Source organism: Podarcis filfolensis (genome assembly GCF_964270895.1).
Source record: "Podarcis filfolensis genome assembly, chromosome: 5".
NCBI lineage: Eukaryota > Metazoa > Chordata > Lepidosauria > Squamata > Lacertidae > Podarcis > Podarcis filfolensis.
Genome location: NC_139608.1, coordinates 85,560,402 through 85,585,736, shown reverse-complemented (window position 1 = coordinate 85,585,736; position 25,335 = coordinate 85,560,402). Strand labels below are relative to the sequence as shown.

The window sequence follows — 25,335 nt, the reverse complement described above, 5'->3', positions numbered from 1 at the left end:
CTGCCAGGGATGTTACTGCACAAAACATTTTGCATATATTTTTGTTAACAACCCTATAAACAACCAGGCTTCAATGTTCTTAAGATACGGCAAACAGGTGGTCGTTTATAGGTTCCTGACTTGCCTATAATAGTTAGGCATCTGACTGGCATAACAAAAGACATCAGCATCTGAAACACATATAGGGAATTAGACTATTTTAGTTTGACTGCACCTCCTTGCACTGGACTCCATTCTGCTGCAAAGGGTTCCAACAACCAGGAGAAAATTTTCAGGTGTGCAAGGGGATGCAACAGGAAAGGCACTTAAAAAGCCCCAATGTGAAAATGCAAATTGCAGTCCTTAGTTAGTACCCAACGGCAACTATTCTAAACATTCATATTATCAATAAATTGTCATGAGGAAAACATCTGCAAATATAGCTTTAGCAAAATTGGACTTAAGAATAAATATGTACAAAATATTTCATACATCCATTTTTGGTACTATCCATTTTTATTCTAAAAACAATCCTGTGAGGTAAGTTAGGCTGAGAGATTGTGTCTAGTTGAACAAACTTCATGGTGGAGTGATTTGAGACTGAGCTTCTCCAATCCTAGTTTGGCACTATAACTACTACACCCCAGACATGTATGACTTACAGTCTTAGACCCACTTGTTTACTGATTGCTGGTACTTTGATACGTTTTTTGTCTCAAATGGATTAAATTATTCTATCCATTTTAGCCCTGGTATAGTCCTTTTAAAAACGTTTTACTACTAAAAGCAACCCCATTTGCTTTCATCTACGGCTAGAAATATTCCAATCCACTTTCCATTACAACTAACTCAAAGCTTCTTAGTGTTAGTGACCTTAGGGACACTGTCTTCTTCCAGTCTGCAATAATTTCTACCTTTCTAAATGAGCAATTAACTTCCTATGATGCTAACAGGCTTCTAACCGTAACACTAATTAAATCTTGTGGAGGACCGTCTCCTAAGCATCACAAAATCTTCCTAGCTGGCAAAAATCAGTTTCAACATTTTGTTTACCTATTCCAAAACATGCAACGGAGTATTTTGAGCTCTTTGGAGAAAGGACAGGGGACAAAAACAATAAAATGCATAAATAAAAAAATCATGTTATCACATACCTTCCTTTGATCTATTTTTGCCATAAGATTTCAAATTCCCAATCAGTATTTCAACTTAAAATCTCAGTCATAAAGTATGAGCCAATGTGGTTGTGGAGAAAGTTTTGATGGATAGGCAGGTGGGAGCTCAGGAGCTCCTGAATTTGCCTCATTACTGCCTGGGGGCTGGAGGGATGCAGTTCACCTGGGGAGAAGGCCCTTGCAACACCCCTCCGGGGCTTAAAGCTAGCAGGAGAAGAGCCATGGGGCCCGGGTTCAAGAGCAGAGGAAGCAGGCACGTGAGTGCAAGAAAGGTCAAGAATTTGAGAGAATAGGGAGTACCTGAGACACAGGGACTGAAAGCTACCACGAGGAGAGACTGGGAGCAAACTGGAACAAAAGGCTCAGCTAGAAGTCCTTTGCAAGAAGGACCAGGATTAGAAGCTCTTAATGGCGAGGGAAAGGGCAGGAAGAAACTGAAAGGGGCTTCGTAAGCCTGGATTCTAAGCAATAAGCTCAGTGGGAAGCTTTTCATTTGGGAGTAAAAGGTAACTTGGAACCTGTAAGGAAGATTAATAAGATTGTTTATTTGTAAGAATCCTGGATCCTGATTTAAGTTTTGTAAATTGTTTAGCACTGATTGAAGTGGTTCATTTTCATGTTTTCCTTTAAAATTAATAAAAATCATTTTAAAACAATGCAGTATGCTTTATGCCTTCAAGAGTAAAAACTTTAGTTTTGGGGTGAAGGGTGAAAATCTACCAGCGTGTGCTTATCAAAACAATATACTCTGGCTTCTCCTCAGATCGCATCAAATCAATATCGTGTAGATTTATATATACAAGTATATATTCAATACGAGGGAGAAGGCTCCAACATGTTGTTCAAGCTCCTTGAATAAAATATTAACTTCCATCCAGTGATCTTTAATTTTTTTTCAAATGGAAATAAAACCACCAGTAAGCATTATTAGAATTAGACATCCTAAGAGTTATTTTCTGGTTCCATTTTCCTAATCCTAATTCTATTTTCAAAATTAAGCACAATCCGTTAGGACCTTTAATTTCCATTTTTATGTGTAATGGGAGTTTTTCTGAATACAAATCATGAGTCATGCCACCTTTAGTCAGTCTTTTTTAATAAAGAATTTTCATGGGTGAGGAAGGAGCTTAAAAAGGCACTTTTCAACATTCATTTAAAAAATCAAATTCTACAATAAAGCAATACTACGATCATTGTATTTGCAGTCCAATGAAATTTCCCTATTAACCTTTAGGGCTGCCTGTTTACTAATATGGAGCAAGCCTAGCTTCTAGAAGGGCAGGGAATCTGCACACTAGATGACCTCTGGGCTCCTTTAGGAAGGACAGTGAGTTCGGGGGCTGCAGGGGCACCCCAGGGCATTTTCCAACAAGAAATATAATAAATAGTAAATACTTAAAGTGTAGATTAGGAAAAAGGAGGGTTGGCAAGAGACTAAAGGAAAGCAGAGAGTATCCTCTTAAAAGAGGCATTCACCCTTCTTTCACACACCTACTTTCCTAAAATGACACCTGTGTATATGACCTAAAAAGCAAGGAAAATATACTTCCTGCTGAAGAAATATTGTTTTTACCTTTGTGCAAATTTAATCAATAGATTAACAATTATTTAATCCGCTGTCAACAAAAATCTGCTACTAAAATAGGAGGAAATATTTTTTTCTTGGACCCAGCAACATTGCCCCAGAGTGACAGTAGACTACTTAATAACTAATGGCTAATGATAAAAAATAAGAAAGGTAATGATAGACAACAATCATTTTCCTTGCCTTTTCTCAAGACAAATGTTTCTACTAACACTGCTGCAGATGATAGCAACTGGGGTGTGAATGAGAGACAGAGAGGAAAAATGTTAAGCCTTAATAATGTTATGAATTTGGGGTTGCAAGGCAGCCTAGTGCCATGTTTTAATTAAGGTTTGGGGTGGCAAAAGCTACCATATTTTTCCAGGTATAACTCGACCCCGTGTATAAGATGACCCCTCTTTTTGGGAGGCCAAAATTAAGAAATTGAAAAATTAAGGAAGTTGTTGAGCTTTCTTTGGGAAATTGCAAAAATACCGTAATTTTCGCTCCAAAACACGCACTTTTTTGCTCCTAGAAAGTAAGGGAAAATCCCTGTGCGTGTTATGGAGCGAATGCACTCGACCGGAGCCATGGCTGCCGTCAGTCAAGCAAAGCGGGAGCCGCTTGCAGGGCTTTGCACGGCTCTAGCTTTGCTTGCTTTACAGCCAGGAGGAGGGGGAGGAGCCGAGGAGGAGGGAGGGAAGGAGAGCCATGGCAGCAAAGTGGGCAGCAGCCGCTTACACACGAGGAGGGACAAACGGGAGCCATAGCGAGCCGGAAAAGCACCGTGTAGCCAGCAACAGCTGCTGCAGCCTCAGCTAGCAAAGGTCCGTGCGCTCTCTAAACGGAGCAATGAGGCTGCAGAGGGACGGCAGGGCACAGGAGGGCTCTGAGCCACGAGCGCAGTGAAAACCAGTAAAAAAGTTTTTAAAAAGGCTGCTGGGGACAGGAGGGCACGGGATGAGGGAGAGGGGGAAATTACGATTCTCCCAGCGTCTCAGCTGATCCGCTGAGCAGGACTTGGGTTGCAGGGGATTCACCATTAGCTGCGTAAAGCAGCAAAGAGGGAGAGAAGGAGCAAAGCGGGAGAGGAAAGGAGCTGCTTACACTGCTGTAAGTGGCTGCTGTCTGGTTGGCTCCTTTAAAGCAACAGTGCTCTTTCCCTCCCCCCTCCCCGCTCAGCTCACCGAAAAGCTCCTTTTCCACACACCCCACGCGAGCTCCTTCTCCCCTTAAACCCCTCTCCTGCATCATTAGCAGCATCCTTCTCTACACACCCCACGCGTGTTCCTTCTCCCCATAAACCCCTCTCCTGCATCATTAGCAGCATCCTTCTCCACACACCCCACATGAGCTCCTTCTCCCCTTAAACCCCTCTCCTGCATCATTAGCAGCATCCTTCTCTACACACCCCACGCGTGTTCCTTCTCCCCATAAACCCCTCTCCTGCATCATTAGCAGCATCCTTCTCCACACACCCCACATGAGCTCCTTCTCCCCTTAAACCCATCTCCTGCATCATTAGCAGCATCCTTCTCTACACACCCCACGCGTGTTCCTTCTCCCCATAAACCCCTCTCCTGCATCATTAGCAGCATCCTTCTCCACACACCCCACATGAGCTCCTTCTCCCCTTAAACCCATCTCCTGCATCATTAGCAGCATCCTTCTCCACACACCCCACGCGTGTTCCTTCTCCCCTTAAACCCCTCTTCTGCATTATTAGCAGCATCCTTCTCCACACACCCCACGCGTGTTCCTTGTCCCTTGAATGCTTTTCCTTCCCTCCCCACTTAAAACGTGGTTACAAAGCACGGATCCACATGGATCCTCAGGATTTTTGCACTGGGTCACCCCAAGTTCACCATCAGATCACATAGCATATCCATGGCTACAGCCTGCACCAAAAAACACACACGCACCCACTGTTTCATGGGGCTGCAATGGCGCAAAAACGTGGTTACAAAGCATGGCTCCACGTGGATCCTCAGGATTTTTGCATTGGGCTACCCCAAACTCACCGTCGGATCACGTCTGTGGCCACAGCATGAACCACAAAAATCATACATCCACTGTTTCGTTTAGAATATTTTTTTTCTTGTTTTCCTCCTCTAAAAACTACGTGCGTGTTATGGTCAGGTGCGTGTTATAGAGCGAAAAATACGGTAGTTGTTGAGCTTCTTTTTGCAAGCAGCTCCAGCCCTCAATTACTTAACTTACTAACCCATGTATAAGACGACCCCCCAATTTCAGAAAAAAAGGTCGTTTTGCACATGGAAAAATGCGGTAGTCTCCCGGTGTGAAGTGATAGCTAGACTCATGCATTTAAGTGTGCAATTAAGCTAAGCATCAAAAGCCAATTAAGTGAGGAGGTGACTTGAGGTGTTTAATTAAGCTTGTGTTAAAAACTGAGTCATACTATCTAGGGGTTAAAACCTAAGGAAGCATAGTGTGTATTCTAGGCACACTTCCTGGGTTGTGTACAGGACATTGTAATACTAGTCAATCAACAAGTGTTAATGAAGTAAAGCAAAAATAGTCCAGGGGATTAACCATTAGGAGTTCAAAGCCTCAAAAGAAATAGGTGTTAGAGTGCAAATGAATGGAGTCTTCCCTCCCTTTATAGACAAAGAGGGCTTAGTTCAGGGAAAGGATGTAACCAGGAAGCAGAGAGGAACAGTTAAGCTGGGATGTGCCATGCAGAACAAGAGAGGCTGCAGAGAAAAGATCCTGATGCTGCGACTATGGAGTAAGCTGGCACGCTTTGAGCTGCTGCTGTGAGCCCCTCCAATGAAAGCTTCAGGTTGCATATATGTGTAAATAAACCATATATCATAATGACACTATAGCCTCTGTTGTGCCTAATTTTGCAAAGGAAATACAAACCCTGGCTAAGCGCCAAGACCCTTGGAATCATGTGCACCGCTTGACACAGATTTGGGTGGCCTGTAACAATACACCCTTTGACTGAAGGAGAGAATGCCTACTAATGAAGTCATACATCCAGGTATGTAGCTCGTTCCTTAAAATAATGTGTGTGTTTATCCTGCTCCATAAATGAGAAGAATGTGTGTAAGTCTGCCTTAATGACATGTGTGTTTCCGTGTATGTATCTTAGTGAATGAATGTATGATTACACACAGAACAGGAAACTTGTGGCTCTCCAGACGCTCTTGGGCTACAGCTTCTCAGGGCTGTGGGTTTGAGCCCCACATGGGGCAAAAGAGTCCCGCATCACAGGGGGTTGTACTAGATGAAACCCGTGGTCCCTTCCAACTCTATGATTCTACGAAAACTCCAACCATCTTTAGCCACTGGTCATTCTGGATGGGAGTTGGGAGTCTAACAACATCTGAAGGGCCACAAGTTCCCCAATCCTGGAACAGAGGGAGTGTCTAGCCTAACAAGAGAACATTTTGAAAGAACAAGTTGCCAGTGGCGCCAGGAGTCTCAGAAACCAGAACACAGCTTTAGCAATGTAAGTAGATCTGTACAGATGTACATAATTTATTTTGCTTGCTCAATATGGACTTACCTACTAAAATTAGAACAGTACATTTCTTGTCCCTAATGTCAGTCCAAACACTGTGTGTCTCAGCTTTCACCTCAGAAAACACCCGTTCTGCCCAGAAAGTTAATTCTTCCTGCTTTTGTTACATATGAAAAACTTCTAATACAGAAGCTCTAGCAGAATGTACAAATCAATGCTGCATTCTTCTCCACCAACAACAAAACACCCTCTGTCCTACATCCTGGCACTACAATCCCTGGAAGGCAAACAAACTCTTTGTGGCATGCTTAGTACCACAGACCAATCCCCCCCCCTTTCCCTGAGCAGAGATAAACAAACTCCAAACCAAAGTCATACATTAGATGAATAAAGAAAGCAAGGACTGTGCACAGCAGACATCAAAATGAATAATAGATCAGAAAATTGTTCTAGTGTCAAGGCAGCACTTCTGCATCCTACAGTCACTAAGACAGCTGGCCTGAAAGCAAGTAGGAGCCTTGATCGCATGCATCACTACCACTCACGGTTATTTTCCCAAGGCAGAGGTTTAAGATTGCAGCTCAGATTATGAAAGCTACAATAGGAGCACGTCTTATTTTGATATGAGCAGGTATGACAGGTTCTGAACGACGACACTCAATGTAGACGAAAGCGTATGAGCAGTAAGACACAAATTAACTCTTGCAGAATGTGAATTTATATTCACATGAATGGAAAAATCACAGTGAGGAATTTCTTGCTGGAGAAACCTGAGTTATAGTCCATAAATTGAAGCACTTCACAAAGTTCTATCTCATGGCTTCACTTCAGTGTGACCAAAGTATAGCTTGAAAGTAAAGCGAGGCCCATACCTTGAAATACTGCTACAACATTATTATGACTTTTGTTGTTTAAATCTCATTTTGTATGATTGTTTATCTATCAGTCGTGAGCTTCTCTGAGCTCCTGACTGGAGGAAGGGCAGGATAAGAATCTTCAATGAATGAAGATGCAGCTAATATACACTTACTTTTTCATCTAAATCTGAACTGAACTGAACTGACAAATTACTCACTTTGAGAGCACAGAATATACAGGAATCTCCCATACACTTGTGCGTTGTAAGCTGTCGAAAACTACGTCGAAATATATCCAGATGCCAGAGAACCTGTAAAGCAAAGAAGAAGAATGTGATTTTTAATTTATCCATTTCAGAATGTCTTAGATAAGAATCTCTGGCTAAAATTAGACAGATAATAAATTCATCAGCAGCATCTAAGTACCTTTGGGATAAATCTAATCTGGAGATTAGCATTTTTTTAACCTTATCTATTTCTATCCCAATGTTTGAGTTAGTATCATAGAATCATAGAATTGTAGAGTTGGAAGGGACCATGTGGGTCATCTAGTCCAACCTCCTGCCTTGCAGGAGTTTTGCCCAACATGAGGCTCAAACCCACGATCCTGAGACTGAGAGCCTCATGCTCTACTAATCAATTTATCCCAGAGAATAAAAATTAAAAGAGTAAAAGGGGGTAAGATCCAGGACTGAAAGAGGTATGCTTTATCAGAATAAACTAGGTGATATGAATATTCCTAATATATTTCAAACACATACCTCACATTATTCAGCCACTTGATTTATATGAGCCTTTTGCCCACTTGTTCTGTCCTCAAGCCTTTTCTAATCTCTTTTAAGCAGGCCACAGTAAGTCACAGAGTTTTTAATTAACCATAGTTTCCCATTTCATGAGAACGAGGAAACTATGGTTACGACATTCATAACAAGCTAGGATCATAAACCACGGCTGGAATTTGCTGTAAAATCCTGGTTTCTTCCAAACCTGGTAACCATAGTTTCCCAGTTTGGAAGGGAGAAGGAATCGGTGTTTTAATAAAGACAACTAAGGTGCGATACGATAGAGTTGTATAAAATGATGCATGATGTGGGAAAAGCAATTAGACCAATTCAGAGAGTATGGATCTACCACTGGCTACTAGTTTTGGCAGCAATGGAGCTGCAGCAAAATACTACACTATATATCCAGCCACTATTAGGAGTGTTCCTCTTCATGGTTCCAGCCAGCATGCAACAGGGAGTTTGTAGAGCTTTTTGAAGTTGGCACCTTTCCCCCACCCCCATCACCCTCTTAAAACCTTCTTCCTCCACCCAGTGCTACAAAGTGCTACCCATTTACACAGGGTTACGTTCCAGGCCCTGAGTGCATAAGTGAAATGTATGTACGTGGGTAGCACTCATGTTGAGTCCTTATGGCTCACAAGGAGACCACCCCTGGAGACCAAAGAGGATGCCCTCTTTGAGCTTTGGGGCGGGTCTTCTTGTGAGCTGGACACACAGTGGGCCTTTGTTAAGGCTCTTCAGCTGACATGCGGGAAAAGTGCATGTCAGGTGTTAGGTAGGGAGGCTGAACAGCCTCAACAAAGCCCCACTGCACCTCTGGCTTGTGTGGAGATGCTCTCCAAAGCCTGAAAAGGATGTCCTCTTCAGGCTCTGGGGAGGGTCTTCCCACGAACCACTTCTGGGTTCCCAGCACTACATGTATTCATGGTCATGCACAGGTGGGGAGTTGCCTGTATATCAGCTATCAATGTGGGTATATATTTATTTGTGTGTGTGTGTGTGTGTAACTCCGGTTTATACCCCCCACAGCGCCAATGCTCAAGTATGTCAACTTTCCCTTTCTTCCTTCATTCTCTGTTTTTAACTGATACCTTCAACTTCCATGGCTCAACTGTCCTAAACCACAAACTTAATTGCTAGACTCATAGTCTTAGTCTGCCTGACTTTTTTCCTTTACCGCTTTTTTCTCTCCCCAAATGGAAATGAGAGTTGCCTATAGAAAATAATTAAAAATCCAGGATTTTAGAGGAGATGTAATTGCCAGCAGCATGTTCTTTCTCCACCTCCAACCCAGAACAAAGTAGGAGCAAAGGCAAAAGTTAATCCCAGAAGCTTTTCTCCAAACAATTATATGGATTATGTAGAATATTCTTATATTCATGCTCACAACATTCCATAGGTCATGGAAGCTCAGGTTTCTTTCTTTCTTTTTCTTTTAGTGTACAAACTTATACTTCCGCTTGCTGGGAGTCCCAAAGTGGCCCCATTTTGTTTCAAAATTGCTAGAAAGTTCACTATCAAAATGATCTTATTTTTAATATATTTAAATGCTAATTTGATTGTGTGAAAGTTTAATAAAAATGCAAGGTATTCAAGCCTGGACAATGTCTTCTTCATCTTCTTTTAATTAAAAAGCTTTAGTTATTGTCTGGATCTGAGTTTCTTTACCAAGATGGTCAAATGTTTAATGGCTCAATAAATTCTTTTTTATATTAAAGCATCCCATAATATTGGATCTGGGGAGCAGTTCAAATTAGGGTGGTCATATTGTATTTTATATGGGCTAGCATTATCTGCAGTAAGGGATAATCCTAAAAAAATAAAATATGGCTCTTAAAATAATAACTTTAATAAACTAATTTTATGAACATGCACAAGATGCTCCATTATACCAAGTCACAATACTGGTCCATTTAGCTCAGTATTGTCTACACTGCTTGGCAATGGATCTCCACGGTTTCTGATTGGCATCTCTAGATAGGACTAGTAAAGACGCCCATGTTGGGCAAAAGATTCCTGCATTGCAGGGGTTGGACTAGATGACCCACATGGTCCCTTCCACCTCTGCAATTCTGTGGTACTAACTCAAACATTGGGATAGAGATAGATAAGGTTAAAAAAATGGGACCTTCTTCACACAAGGCAGTTATGCTCTAACATTGAGCTACAGCCCTTCATAGCATCTAACCAATAAAGGCATAGGTAGGCAAACTAAGGCCCGGGGGCTGGATCCAGCCCAATCGCCTTCTAAATCCGACCCGCAGACGCTCCGGGAATCAGCGTGTTTTTACATGAGTAGAATGTGTCCTTTTATTTAAAATTCATTTCTGGGTTCTTTGTGGGACATAGGAATTTGTTCATTCCCCCCCCCAAAAAAAAATCGTTCGGCCCCCCACAAGGTGTGAGGGACAGTGGACTGGCCCCCTGCTGAAAAAGTTTACTGACCTGTGAATTAAGGGCTTTTATCATTTCACTGACTAAGCAGAAGATTAAAGTTCTCTCTGCAGTTTATAACATAATAATGGTTCTATATTTTGGATATGACCAAATTCTAGGTCTGGTATAAGTTTTAACTACTAAAGTTGTAGTTTATCTCCTGTTCACTGCCAGCTTACTGTTAGAAGTAATTTTCATATTTAAAAGATAGGAAACCTAAATATAACTATTTAAAAATGTAGCTTGATGTCCTGGATGTTTGCAGATAAAGCAACAGAAGTACAATGAGTGCCTCTTAATATGAGACAGTAAACCAACACTTCCTCTTCTAGCTTTTCCTCTCGTCTATTGATCAAGGACCATGGGCACAGCCAGTGGGCTGGGGGGCACTTGCCCCCCCATCAAGTAAATAAATAAAAATACTTAACTGACCATTTCTGTCACAGATAGATCAGTTCTCCCCCCATCCCCAACATAAATCCTGGCTATGCCCATGTCAAGGACCTAGTTTAAATAGGGTTGATCATATTTACCAGGTGAAACCATTTCAGGTCCACTACTAAATAGAGTTTCTTCAGTTTCAAAGTGGCAACCATGCAAAAAATAGGAATGGGCTGCCTCAATAAAAATAAGCAGATACATGTCCAGCTTCAGAGCAACTCCATTTTACACAGAGCTAGACACAGATATACTCCAAAACCCTGCGGTTTTGCTATCAATGTCATTGAGTGAACCATCATGTGTATCCATAACACTGCCTGGAACTACTTGCTCAACAGTTTTCCATGCCTCTCTTAGGAAGGGAAAATCCAAAGTGATATGCCACTATCCATAGAACTAAAGCAGCCAATAACAATAATCACACCTGCACAAAAATATTTCTGCATATTTCTGTCTCTAATCAAAAAGAATATGTCTTGCTCTCATAAAACTTAGTAATTCTATTGGTTACCCTGTACTAGTACCAACGATCTCTGGTGTAAGCAAAATCAGATGTATGTCTATCCTGGCTTTATTACCAAAGTTTCATAGCCCTGAGCAATTAGATCAAATGCTTTAGCAAATCTTTTCATAAAATTAGAATAATAGGTACCACTTAAACTTATTCTAAACATACTGTGTAATTAAACCAAAGGACTATTATAAATAATTGTCACAAGCTAATGGGGCATTTCCTGACATTATTACATTCCAATTAATGCTTGCTAAAAAAATATTATTATTACTATTACACAATTTATATATTATGCACCCTACACCAGCAGGCCCTATGGTGGGTTACAACCATTTCAAAATTCAGAATTAAAAGCAGTGAAAACATACTACATTTACAAGAACAGGGTGTGCCCAGGCCATTTATTCCCAAGCACAACTTTCACATGGGAGCCAATTTGAAAAGCCTACATAAAGATTGTGCAACAGAGTCTCACCTCAACCCAGTGTCAAATCCAAACCACTGCTAACAGCCTTGCAATTGTATGTGATTTTGAAGTAACATTTGTTACCACTCTGAAATACTTTTTAACCTCATAAAATAATTAAATGAATTTATACAAATCCAAGACAAGAAACAATAAGTGTACCAGTGACTGGTACCTGAATTAAGAGGAAATAAATTCATAGAAGGGTTTGATAGCTTTTACATTGTTGCTTTGCTGTTTAGATGTTCTCACAGAAGCACCATAATCCATAGCACAAAAAAATTAAGAGAAAAACTATGTATAAAAGATAGGCACACTTCTTTTAGATTTCTTACCTGTAATGCACTATTCAAGAAACAGCTGTTCTGTCCAGGCTCATTGCTGAGACCTTTACTAGGTGCTATAGATGTTGTATTACGTGGAGTGAACATTCCTTGCACAGTGCCCCGTCCCACCGAAAAATAATTCCTCTTCCAAGACATCTTTCACACTTCAGTCTTTATCATATGGAAGGTTTTATACCTGCATGTTATGTACGCAAAATCCTTTCCTTGATTCAAAATCAGAAGTAGCTTGCATAACACCAAAACTAAATTCTGTCTCCAGATTTCTCATTTGTATTGCATCAAGGTATAGTAAACCATAATTTTCTTCAAATGCTGCTAATTTTGCTATATAAAACTACAGTCCATGTAGAGTAACACCTGTCATAACAGCTGAAAAGATGGAAGGCATACTAAAAGAAGTCACAGTCTTTCAAGGAGCGTTGTGATTATGTGCCATCCTTTAGTATAAAAATAATAACAATTCAGGTAACACTTTGAAAATAATAAAATTGCAAGTGTTCAAAACGGATACAAAACAAGCAAAAGCAAAAACAACTTCCTTTCTTTTGAAATCTTCTCAGATTGATGAGCCAAATCCAACAGAGAAAAAATCCAGTAAAGAAAAAACAAACCCCTCACTGCTTCTTGTCAATAGTTTCTTGCTGGAATACTGATTCAGGCAAACTGGCTCTTTAGAAGCTGAGCAAAGGAGAGATTCAAGAATAATGTTCTTTAATCCGAGCAGAAAAAGGTCTTCCTGAAGTTCTTTTAACGTCCTGCGTAGAACTTGAGCAGTTTCTTCTAATGTTCCTTCTCTTGCAAATGGAATGCCTAGCTGTGCCAGAGAGAGAGAGAGGAGAGAGAGAAAAATAATCAAAGGCTTGCATCACTTAATTACTCACTTGGTTTTGTTCTCTTCTGCCAAGATTAGCATTGCCTCACCTCCTACCAGAAACTCGGGACCAGAGTCAAAACAAAGCAAAACAAAATCCCAACCAGAAACTAACCATTGCAGCTAAGAAGCATTACTACGGTCAGGTTTATAGATACTCCTAGAACAGAAAACTTGCATATTTTAAGACATTACACATAGCTTTTTACGATGAGACTATAGCAGGCATAGGCAAACTCCGGCCCTCCAGATGTTCTGAGACTACAACTCCTATCATCCCTGACCACTGGTCCTGTTAGCTAGGGATGATGGGAATTGTAGTTCCAAAACATCTGGAAGGCCGGAGTTTGTCTATGGCTGGGCTATAGTATCTCTTGCTACACACATGCTCAGAGAAATCTCAAAGTAGCCAGTTATTTACCTAGCTCTATCCTGGATAAATAATTACAAATGACGGTTTTCTATTAAGTATTATAGATATGGTTCCTAAATCACTGTTGAACATGGAAGAGATGGCAGACAGAAAATTCAGTTCATTATGATGAAGATTAAGATTCTTTCAAAGGTTTGTTTTTTTATTTCCCAGTGTTGCTTGTTACCTAGATGTTTTTAATTCAGGCAGCACATTCTTCCAGATGTGCAAAAAATCAGCAAATAAAAGCGAAAAACCCATGAAGAAAATAATCTGTTTGTGGAACTAAATGGTGGAGGTGGAGAGAGGAGAGAAAACTTCCTCCCTGTTAGGGAATTCTTAATTCAAGCAGGATAAACAGTCAGAACACTTGGGATATCAGCTTGCATAGGGTTATACCGCAGCAGAGAGGACAGGCTATGGACAACCTACAGCTGTTTACCCTACTGTCTCGTGTCTTGGCTTACACATGGGAGTGAGCACCTGAACTACACACTAAGAGGAGAGTTCTACTATAGAGTCTCTTGCTGTTCACATGGGTGTGTGTATGTTAAAAAGCCTTTTGCCAGTGTCTTACTTTCTGTTGATACAGGATAAAAGTGTTGGTAGAACAAAATGGTGTGTCCATTAGTTTTTTACATGGGCGCTATTGTTGGGGACCAAATGAAAAGCATTTGGAGACTGCCTTTGCTTCCCGGATCTCCATTATATACCATGTTTCTTATTAGAATATAATGAACACAGTCCAGAAAAAAATACAAATGTGTGTTCCAATGCAAGCTTCAGTCATCCTAATGCGTATTTTGCTCTTTCATTTCATCATCTGAAGATCAGATTCTACAAAATATTAATTAAATCTCCACATCCCTATGAAGTAAGAAAGCATAATTCAGATTTTGCAGAAGAATTATTCCTTTAGTTCCCTAACTATTCATCTATGCTCCTTTAGGGGATGCAAGTACAAAGAATAAGAACAAACCAGTTCTCCAACATTCCTAAACACTGAATAATATCCAAGACCTATTCCAATGCCAGGCCCAGTCTTTGCTCAAACTCAAAAGCCAATCCAGAAGCACTTAATGCAATGAATTCAGTGACAACTACTCATTTATATAGCCTTAAAATATAGCCACATTATCTATAACTATATGAATTAATTCTATTGTGGCAAAAGAAAAAAAATAGGATTACATTGTGGATTCCAAACTAATTATTTCAGTTTGACAGAAGCAAAACAAATGCCTTTATTGAAAAAAGTATCAGCAATAAGAGCAGCAGAATATGAAAGAGATTATATCCAATGGTGACTTTGCCTTACAGGTAAATATTTATATTTACGCCAAGTCAGAGTACCTAAATTTGCAAAAATAAAAACACCCAACCCCCCCCCCAAAATGTCTACTGCCATATCCCATTCTATTTCAGAGGGACTTCTCAATCTTTAAGAACATCTTTTTGAAAGTGTATGTGTACAGAAATCCATTCTCAGCTTCACCTATATGAAGCTACTCCACATGTAAATCAAAGTTTGGGGGGCATTAGTAAAAAAGGACTCTTGAATACTGTGTCAATCAGCCAACTAAAAATCCAATTAAAACAACACTGATCTAAACTGAAGCCACAAATGAGAGATGAGAGTAAACAAGTTTCTTAAATAACATCTCTGATTCTATGATTCTATGATCTCTCGGAAGGAAGATGTCTGTATCTGGGGCATATGTGAGTACTTATCCTAGTACCCTAGAGTCACCAGGCAAGTCAATTTAAAAAAAAATTAAATGGTGCCTTAAGCATCCAAGATTTACCCCTGGGACAATAATGAATTGCTAACTGCTGCCACTTACTGAATTAACAGTGCAGTAAGATTCAAAATATTTTGAGGAGCAAGCTTCTGACAAGGGTACTGAGTCACCTTTCTGCCAGCTTCTCAAATCTCTTCCCACTCAGTTTCCTAGAAGTTACACACCTCTGCAGTAGCATGGCAGAGAGAGGCCAAGGAAGTATGTGGGGCAAGCTATAACGGTTTAGACTCTAGCCAGATCAGATTACTTCAACAAAAAAGGATGTTTCTTAATCAGAGCACAAAGAATATAATGTTACAGGTCTTCTGAAAAAAACCAACAAACAATTGTTTCAAACTCCTAAAGTTTCTAAACTTGTCCTATCTGGTATAATAAACAAGTAGTTCCTTTCTTATGTATTACAGAAGACCCATTGAAACAGAAATTAAAATATCTTGTTCTGTCCTATTAGCACAACACAAACAAGCTCCTGTTCAAAGCCCAGTGCAATTGAGGGATAAACCTACCCCCTTTTTCTAAACCTGCAGTCAGGATAGGAAGCCAGGGGTTGTTTTGGGACTGGGTTGCCGAGGTGCTCCAAGCTTTCTTGGATATTTCTAACCAGGTTAGATAATTTAACAATTATTTCATAAACAACAAAGTGACCCAGTTAATATGTACCAGGTTAAGTCTATGAAACAAGGGTAGGATTTAGCCAGCCAATTATCAGATGATGCATGTAAGCATTTAATCTTTCACTGTGGAAATTAATGCTCTTTTAAAAACCCATCTACTATGTGCTGCTGCCTAGTGACAACATAGCAAATGAAAAAAGCTAGACAGTTTTGTTCTCCATCTCTCATAATGTGCTTGTTTGGCATTCCACTTGCTTGCAACACGATAACAGGATGCCACTTTTGCTGTTGTGGTGCATAACCAGAGTGAATTACTTTTCAATCAAGAACATGGTGCAAGAGTACTTTAAAAGGGCACCTACCAAGCAATAGCACATAGTGGGGGGGACGACACTTAACAGTGCAATCCTAATTACTAACAACTCAGAAGGAAGTCCTATTAAATTCAAGGGGGCTAAAGAAACAAGTAGGAACTCACACCGAGAAACTATGTGATACTCCAAAGCAATCTAGCTCTCCTTTCATTTAAATGTTATATATGTGGGTACAAATGCCCATTTTTATGTCATGTAGTAAAGTATTCCTTATTGCTTGGAAGCCTGATATGGACTAACTCAGATGAGCATTTGTCTTATGGCTTGTTTCTGTTAGATTTTCCCTTGCAAATATAAATGTATTTTAAAAGCCACATTTGAATTTGATAAAATCACTCTTGATTAGGGTTCATTCACACTCTCATGGGAAACAATAGCGAACCCTGTCCAAAAAAATGATGAGAATATGGCAAGACTCAAGATCAGAGGCATGGCAGCCAAAGCAGAGCTGTTTGCTGTGGAAGAAAGCAACCCTAAGTGGACAGCTGCTACAACAAACAATTTTCTGCTGTGTTTGGAACAGTAATAGACAAGTGGTATGACAAGGAAGAGGAAAATTGGGGAGAGCACTTAAAGGCAGAATTTTAGGACTATAGCCTTTGGAAAGCATATTAAGACAGAGATGAGGAACCTGTTTCCCCTTAGAGGTTGTTCCACTCTAGCTTCCATCAGACCCTGCCAACATTGCAAATGGTGAGGGATAATGGGAGTAGAACCCAGCATCGGGAGGTTACAGGCTCCCCAACCTGCATCAAGTCAAGGGGTCCCCAAATGGACCCACCAGTTCATGCTAGCAAGTGCATTTTTATTATTATAACAGAAATACCAGTACTGTACAGACATAAAAATAATGAAAAAGAACAAAGTCTGTTCTTGTTCTTACTGCAGGGTGCATTGTGGAGATCTTATAATGTCAATATCATGTCCATGGAATCTATGTCCTCAAAGATATTGACAATTCATCCCAGAAGTGTAGATGGAAAATTGGACACACTTAACTATTGTTCCAAAGTTTCATATACTTACAATGAACAGGTGTTGCATTATCAATGTAGTGGTATAAGAAATAAATGCTTGCTATGTTGCTAAAAGCAATTGGGAGGGTTGTGATAATGTGCCCACACAACTTACAATTTGAACTAATGTTTCCCAAATTCTCTCTCTTGCAATATTATAAATGAATCTAATGCCCCAGCATGACACAGCATCATGTGGAAAATGTTAATTATCTAGTAAACAAAACATGTTTTGAAAAATATTTTATGTGTTAAGAAGCAGAACAGATGTATGTCAAACAACATAATGACATAAACAAATCTGTGCAGTTTTGTATTCTCATGCTAGATGAAGCTACAAATGTAGCACTTCACTTTAATTTTTGTAGCCTATCAATAAAAAACATCTAGTTTCAATTAATTTAAAAAATAAGACTCAATGTGATTAATACCTATAATATAAATTAAATTAACAATCAGTTAAATGTTAAGGTTCCATTTGTTTCCTCGCAGAAAGCTCTTAAGGAGGGCTTAATATTTAATGACATTAAGGAAAGGGCTAGTCTTTCATTCAACTGCATTAAAATTCATTCTCTGAGAAATCTGTAAGAAGTCTTCTATCTATTGGGCCCTTGGGCAAGAAGCTATCAATAGACCCTTTAGCACCATCCATCTCCCTTTAGATTCAGAAGTCAGGGCCATTTGCCACCACGTGAAAGATCCCAAGAGAAGAAGGAAGACCTGAGCCTGCTCCAGCTGATCTCTCCCCATTGGACCCATGTACCACCAAGTGCCCTGTGGTAACGATCCCAATGATTTTTTATATGTTGCTGCTGTTAACGTATTTTAACGTTACTTTTACGCCGCCCTGGAAAGATTTGTATCCTGAAAGGTAGAACAGTAATAATAAATTACCAAGCATGAGGATTTCTGATAACATCCAGTCATAAAAGAAGAAGAAGTGTGAGGGCTTTCAATTAAAAATGCACTTTGTTTTTAAGGTAACATATAGACAAAAGTGATTATAAAATTGGGAGCACAATTTATTAAAATAAAGCAAAAGGTTATGCAGCTAATATGGAACCCTTATTGGAGGAACTTTATCCTCAAAATGCCTTGCAAATAAGTCACAGAGGACTAATTGATGACTGCAGGGAATCATCCGGGGCTATGAACCAGTATGAAAAGTTCTGTTGCACAGCATACTTTAGACCAGGCTTCCTCAACCTCGGTCCTCCAGATGTTTTTGGCCTACAACTCCCATGATCCCTAGCTGGCAGGGCCAGTGGTCAGGGATGATGGGAATTGTAGTCTCAAAACATCTGGAGGGCCGAGGTTGAGGAAGCCTGCTTTAGACACAATGCAGCAACAGGATGACTTTTCTGTCCAGATTGCTTTAAAACTGCCAGGTTCATTCTGGGTTCTCTACCTCCTGTGCTCTAGCTATTGTTTCGCTTGCTTAATTTCTAGCAGCTGTGCAGTAAACCACAGTCCCAGAGAGAATACTTGTGCCACTTGACTAGGTCAATTCAGTATCTTTAAACTTCTTGAGCAAGAGAGCTTGCCAGGTCAGCTGGAAACTCCAATGGGAGTTTGGAATCCTCCTGAATGCAGCAAGCTTCTGGGGGAGAGAAATTTTAGCTGGCCCCTTATCTTTGCAAAGGTTTTTTTCCATTCCTAAGAGTTCCATTCCAACCCACTGTTACAACTATCCATCACAAAAGGTTTGTGATTGGTATCTTCCACTCACAAACTGCCCCTTTTCTTGACTGCTACAGAACTCCATATTGATATATTACCAGCAACTTGCATAGGGCCAGAAACACAGTGGGACATCACATGGTTGTCACAGTAGCCACAAGCAACCATAGTAAGGATGCTGAAATCTCATCCAGGACTAACACTCAACACTGGGTCCAGGACCATTTCTGTGAGCTCAGTTACAGAATCTGTTAGGCAGTCAGGAGAGCAGATGAACAGAAATCCCTATTCTGTCCCAAGAACACTAGATACATAGACACAATAAAGCTGCTCTGCTAGACTAAGTGTCTGATGAGTGAGATGATACCCTTGTGGACCATGTCTGTTCCAGCTCCCTGCCCAATCTCCATATGTTGATACTGCACATTATTTCACTAGATTACTGTTTTTTCTTCAGAGAGCTCAGTGTGTGGTTTCCCTGCCCAATTTATCCTTGCAACAACCTTGTGAGGTAGGTAAGGCTGTGAGATGGTGACTGGCCCAAGGTCACGTTTTGAGCAATATAGATGAATGGGAATTTGAACCTGGGTCCTCTGGCTCCTAGTTGGATACTCCAGCCACTATACAAGCCAAGTCTCAGTATCATATGACTGGTTAGCTTCTTTCTTTAGGATCTAATCCTGCAAGATGTATGTTTTATGGGAGAGAAAGGACACAACATTAACTTGAATGAATCATACAGAGAGTGGGTAGATAATAAGGTACCAAGGATTCCATGGTCTAGAAGGAAGACCAAAAGCAGGGACAGATGCTATTTGGCTAGATCTTATTCTGTAATTGGTTAGCTTACCCTTCCTGAACAGCTAAATGGCTCCTAGGAGGCCACCAGGACATTACTGCTGCTGTGAGTGTGGAAGGAAGACAACTCCCTGCTTGCAAGGCCCATTTCCACCTGGCCTAGGGTGCAGGACCCAGACTTACTCTGAGTATGTCAAAAATGTTTTTAAAAGTTTTTAAATGTTTAAAATACTTGTTAATTTATGGTGTTTTAAATGTTGTTGTTTTTTGCGCTTTGTGGGTGGGATGGACATTTGTCGGGGCTGGGGATCAGTTTAGTTTTAGTATAAATGTAACCCTCATTATTTCAATTAGTATTGTCTTGTTGGTTTGCTGTATAGTTTTACTTTGTTTAAAGGGGAGAGGGTATGAGTCATGGGGGTGCAGAGATTGTGTGAATGAACTTAGTGCTTAGCTTATATTTTTAGTTGCTGTTTTGTTAATGTTTTTAATATCATTTTATAGATTCTAAATGCCGCATTGATTTGTTAATTACACGACTTGCCGTAATTGTGAAGTTTAATTTATTTTTAGTTGCTGTTTTGTTAATTTTTTTAAAAATTGCAACTGTTTTATTGATAATTTGTTAATTATTTTATATGATGTATGCTGTATTCACAATATGCTATTATGTTTTATTTTGTTATGGTTATTTATTGGTTGTAAGCCACTTTGAGATTCATTTGAATGACTCAATCAATCATGTGATATGTCCCACACCCCTAGCACAGCCAGTTGTGACTGCAGGCCCCGTCTTCTGTTGTCGGATATATCTGTTTTTATGCCCCTGTGTTTTTATGTTTGTACATATTTTATGGGCTAATAGCCGTAAATAAATAAATTGACTGCAGGCCCCGTCATGCCCCTTCAGTCCTCTGGCCAGGAGCTACATCCACAAAGCCTGTTTGCTCACCCACCCAAAATGAACTGTGCCAGTTAAGGACTATGCTAAGTGAGTTTTGTAGATTTCCAACAAATCCCTTTGCCTTATAATCCATATATGTGACTTGACGCACACCAAGTAGCTTGGCTCATTTTGTTGTGTTATCTGTTCTGCAGAGAAATTATTCCCTGCTTTCGTGAAAAGTTGTAGTCTGGATTGCACAGTGATCTAGGGCAACTTGCATTCACAGCATTGCTTGTTGCACAGAACTTGTATGTACATGCAACAGGTGTACTGCTCCGATGAGCAGAGCATTTTCTGCAAGCCCTGCCCCTAGGCATGAGAAGTTTCAACCCTAAGGCCCCATCCAGGTGTCATAATGTTTTATGTCAAGAGCTGTCAACACTACTCACTTTCCCATGGGACAGTCAACTTATTTTTTTCACACCAATCTCAGTAAAAAGAGTATGTGCACAGACCCCTAGAATAACCTATCAGTTTATATGAGAAGCAGGCTTATAAAAATGGGAGTGTGCTGTTAAGAGTAATTCAAAGGCTGCATCATCTTGAAATCTAGTAAATGTCTGTGGGTTGGTGTTTGTTTTATATCTTGTCTAATGCGACACTGGGAGATGTGGAAGGCATGAAACACACTATTGCAAATGGGCACTACCTGTGAAATGGTCATACAGTGAGAAATAACACTCAAATTCAGGTTAATACAGGCAAAATAGACAAAGTAGGATAAAGGCAACAGAGACCACAGAACTCCTGTGAATCCTTTTGAGCAATTTTCTGCTTTGTAGAAGTTTAATCAAACATCTAACAAAAGTCAGGCAATTTTGAAGAGACAGTATGGGCTTAAAAGGCACTTTAGCTCACATAAGCAGCTGCAGGGGCATCACAAGCCCTCAACATGCTTCAGTTTTCCTGACAAGCAGGTATGAATTCTTCTCTAATCACTCCTACTTGTAAAATATTTGTTCCTCTGATGCCATGGAGAGTGCAGTGACTGACTGACTACTTCCTCCCTAGGAAAGAGATCTGAGGAAAACTCTGGGACAGCCTCAAATTACTACACTGAACACATCTGATTCTCCTGATAGGGAATCTGTTCTAATACACAAAGAGCACTTGAATGTCCAACCAGTCGATTGCAATGTACTGGTAGATCCCTAGGAGGTTTTGGTAGATCGCTGGATCCCTTTCCTTAGCGTAGGTAAAATAAAATCCGACCCCGTCCTGTCGCTCCACCCTCCATTGTTCCACGATCTGCAGAACAGAAGATGGAGCTTACTCATCGACCTGCTGATGAGTGGCTGTTCCACTTTCTCCCTTGAGGTTAGGCTTTCCCCCTCCCTAAAAAAAGCTTAACAACTCTTTGACCTAAACCCCCCAAAAGGGGGTAGATCACTGCCAGCTTTTAATTCTGTGAGTAGATCACAGTCTCTTGGGAGTTGGTCACCCCTGGTATAGAAGTTAAGTATTTGCTACTGAATAACCAGGCAAAAGAGAATGGTCTCTTTAATTCAAACAGAAGCTCAAGCTATGCTTAAGCCCTGGAAACATGGAACATGGAGCATTCTCACACAAGCTATCCATTTTACCTCTTCCCTGCTATGAGAAAGGAAGAAAGGAAGAAGAAAAGGAGAGGGGGAGAGGTCAGAAAAGTATGACGCATATTCTATAGAAAACCCCAAAGCGTCAAGCACCACAGCTTCTCTCTTGAAACTGCTACTTAAAACAGTTCCATAACTGACCAACTACCCCTTATTATCTAGGGACAGTTCATAAGTTTTGAAAGTATCAGGTACATGTCTGTATTTCATGTAATGCCACAGCATGCAAGGACCTCATCCAAACCTGTCAAGGTTCTTCTGGGGAGGCCCTTCTCTTGGTCCTGCCACTCTCCCAGGCATGCTTAGTAGGGATGCAACAGAGGGCCTTCTCAGTGGCTGCTTTCAGACTTTGGCATTCCCTTCCTGGAGAAGTTTGAATGACTCCCTCCTCATTTTTTCTGCTGGCAGTTGAGAACTTTCTTATTCCAACAGGCTTTTGGGAAATCTGCTTTTAATGAAAGGGTGCCTAGCTGGTTTTATTGTAATTATTTGTATGATTTTAATAGATCTTTAGATAGAGATTATTTTAATAGATCTTTAGATAGAGATATAGATAGATAGATAGATAGATAGATAGACAGATAGATTTCTATTAATTTATCATCACCATCATCCCTGCTTTTAGTTGTTCTTATTTTATCTGCAAGCTGCCTAGTATCTCTGTTATGGAAAGGGCAGGATATAAATAAATACAGAATAATGAGGTTACGGTTAGCAGAAGGATGACTTCTTGAGAAATGAAACTTCTCTCTTCTACCTACAGACCTGTTCTGAGTTGAGGAAAGCCCCATAACAGATTGGAGGGTGGGGAGAGGGGAAGTTCTACTGCACAAAAGGAAGTCTTTGTGCTAATGGTTGAATACAACCCAAAGAAAGAAAAGGCCACACACTGCAGGGTCTTGTAATAGTCCCTGCCCTCACCATACGGTGTACAAACTGTAAAGAAATGTGAGTATGCCCCTTACACACCAGAAGGGAGAGGTAGTCTACTGGCATATATCCACTAATGCTTGCAACGTGATGTATTTTTACTAGAGTAAATATTGAAAAAGACTGGGAAAAAGCAGCACAACTATTGACACTGCAAAGCTTTTTATAAGAAGCTAAATAAGAATGCATAAATATTTAATAGTGCAGCAGGAGCTGAAGAGGCAGAAGTGTTGCTGAATACTTTCCATTTATTTATTTATTTAGAAGATTTATGCCCCAACTTTCAATCAAATTATTCTCACAGTGGCTTACAAGCAACAGGCTGTGATAACAGGAAGAGAAAAATTCCATGCACATGAACATGCACACACGTACACACATGAAGCCTTTCCCCCCGTGCCTGACAGAAGGTGCCAGGGTGCACTTCCCTTCTGTTCTCAATCTTTGAAGGGTCCCTGTGCAAGATGACTGCTGGGCCCCCCCTTGTAGTACCCAAGTCACTCTGGTGTCCTGTTTCCTCTCTCCGCCCACCAGCAAAGCAACCTTAATTGCTTGCCCCCCCCTTTTTAAACTTTATGCAGAGGTTGCTGGTGGGCACAACCGGAAGTTTGCTGTCCATCATGCCCAACAACAAACTCTGTAAAAAGTGTTCTTAAAAGTAAAAGGGACTCATTTCCTACCACCACCCACTATGCAGCCTGGTTGATCCATTTATCCCTTCTACTTGTGCCAGTTGGGGGCAGGGGCACAGATAAATTAATCCCTTTGTCTTTTGACAGAGGTTTTTGTAATGTGCATTGGGCAGCAAAGCTCCAAATTGCACCCATTTCCCTAGAGAAATTTAATATAGTGGCCATGACAGAAGGGGTTCATTGCAGCTGCACACCAAGAGATCCCTTTAGTTTCTTCCTCTCTTACAATGACCAAGGGTAAAGAATCAGTCATGCCCACCAACTTCATTTCCCTAGAGTGCCTGGGCTCCATGTGGGACCACAGACACACTGGGGAAATGAAGACGGTAGGTGCAGTTGGAGCTTCACTTTGCAATACACCCACCTCTGCAAAAAAGACTTTTAAAGGTGAACAAATATATTGGTGCAGCTGCCCCTGTAATGTATTTCGCTCCCTGCAAAGCTGCAGGATCCTGGCCTTGCGCCCTGTTATTTGGCCCTAAGGTAGATGCTGCTGAGGTCAACCCACAGTTGCAGCCAAGTGTTCTCTCTGGCAGGGAGAAGGGAAAGAAATCCCCTTCAGCTGCTCATTCTTGGGGTGATGGATGGACCAGGCTGGTCTTCCCGTTGCCATAATGTTCTTTCCCAGGAGGCAGGGGATGATCAAATGACTTAGCAATCATATAAATTAGCAGCCTCAAAGTAATGTGCATTAAATAGATACAAGTGGGAGCTGCAACAAAATGCTGCTGTTTGGAGTGCTCCTGTTCGGGGTTCCAGTTAGCTAACCATAACATTTCCCAGGATATGGAAAATATCCTGGATTCCTGGAAGTATCACTCTCTCCCCAAGTTTTCCATCTCTTCCCCTGAACAGGAAGTCAGCATTCCATGGCCACTGCACATGCTCAGTTCTTAATGCACTTTCCTCATTCAGGTTTTCCCCCTTCATTTTTCTTTTTTTATTTTTTTATTTTTGTATTTCTGGAAACCTACTGATACCATTCTTTTCATGGAATAAGCCTCTCTCTTTTCTGATCTTTCATATTTGTCAGAGATAAAATTCTTTGTTGACAAAGATACGTTGTGGAAAACTGTAGAGGAATAGCCAATGCTCTTGAAGAGAGGCATGAATACTGTTTCTGGTTGTATATATATATATTAATAAATGATACTAGCCTATCCTATCCTATCCTATATTACACTGAAACATTTAAATGTTTCTTTGATTGTCCTCGACTCTGCCTGCCACACTTGCCATTCTCTCCTGCCACACCAGTGCAGCATGCCCTACACTTTGACAACCACTATGATTTAGTCAAATCCCAGACACCTGCTAAATCTTTGTTTCCTAAACGTGGGAAAATCCACTAACATATCACGACCTTTAGCTTTTTATGATACAAACTTCCCAATAAAGTAACAGAGCACAATGTTTTCACAGCTTGCTCTCTCTGCCAAGTCATAGCTTAGGGGGGAAAGGGATTCCATAACAGTTGTTTCAGAAACAAAATGTTCAACAGAAAAAAGAGGCGGGGGACACACAGAAAGATCACCACAGCAAAATTTAGGT

General features: G+C 40.5%; 1 protein-coding gene across 10 annotated transcripts in view; it reads right to left on the bottom strand.

Annotated features, from left to right (window-relative positions):
- The window catches only part of USP54 (ubiquitin specific peptidase 54), a 99,928-nt gene that overhangs the window by 44,827 nt on the left and 29,766 nt on the right, over positions 1-25,335 (bottom strand). For 8 of the 10 annotated variants that reach the window (XM_083615492.1, XM_083615499.1, XM_083615493.1 and 5 more), the window contains 2 exons: positions 12,043-12,868; positions 7,284-7,376 (listed from right to left, as the gene is read on the bottom strand). In XM_083615492.1, the coding sequence (XP_083471618.1) occupies positions 7,284-7,376; positions 12,043-12,189 (240 nt within the window). In that variant the 5' untranslated portion in view covers positions 12,190-12,868. The remainder of the gene's footprint in view (positions 1-7,283; positions 7,377-12,042; positions 12,869-25,335) is intronic. The other 2 variants (XM_083615494.1, XM_083615500.1) reach the window with 1 other exon arrangement.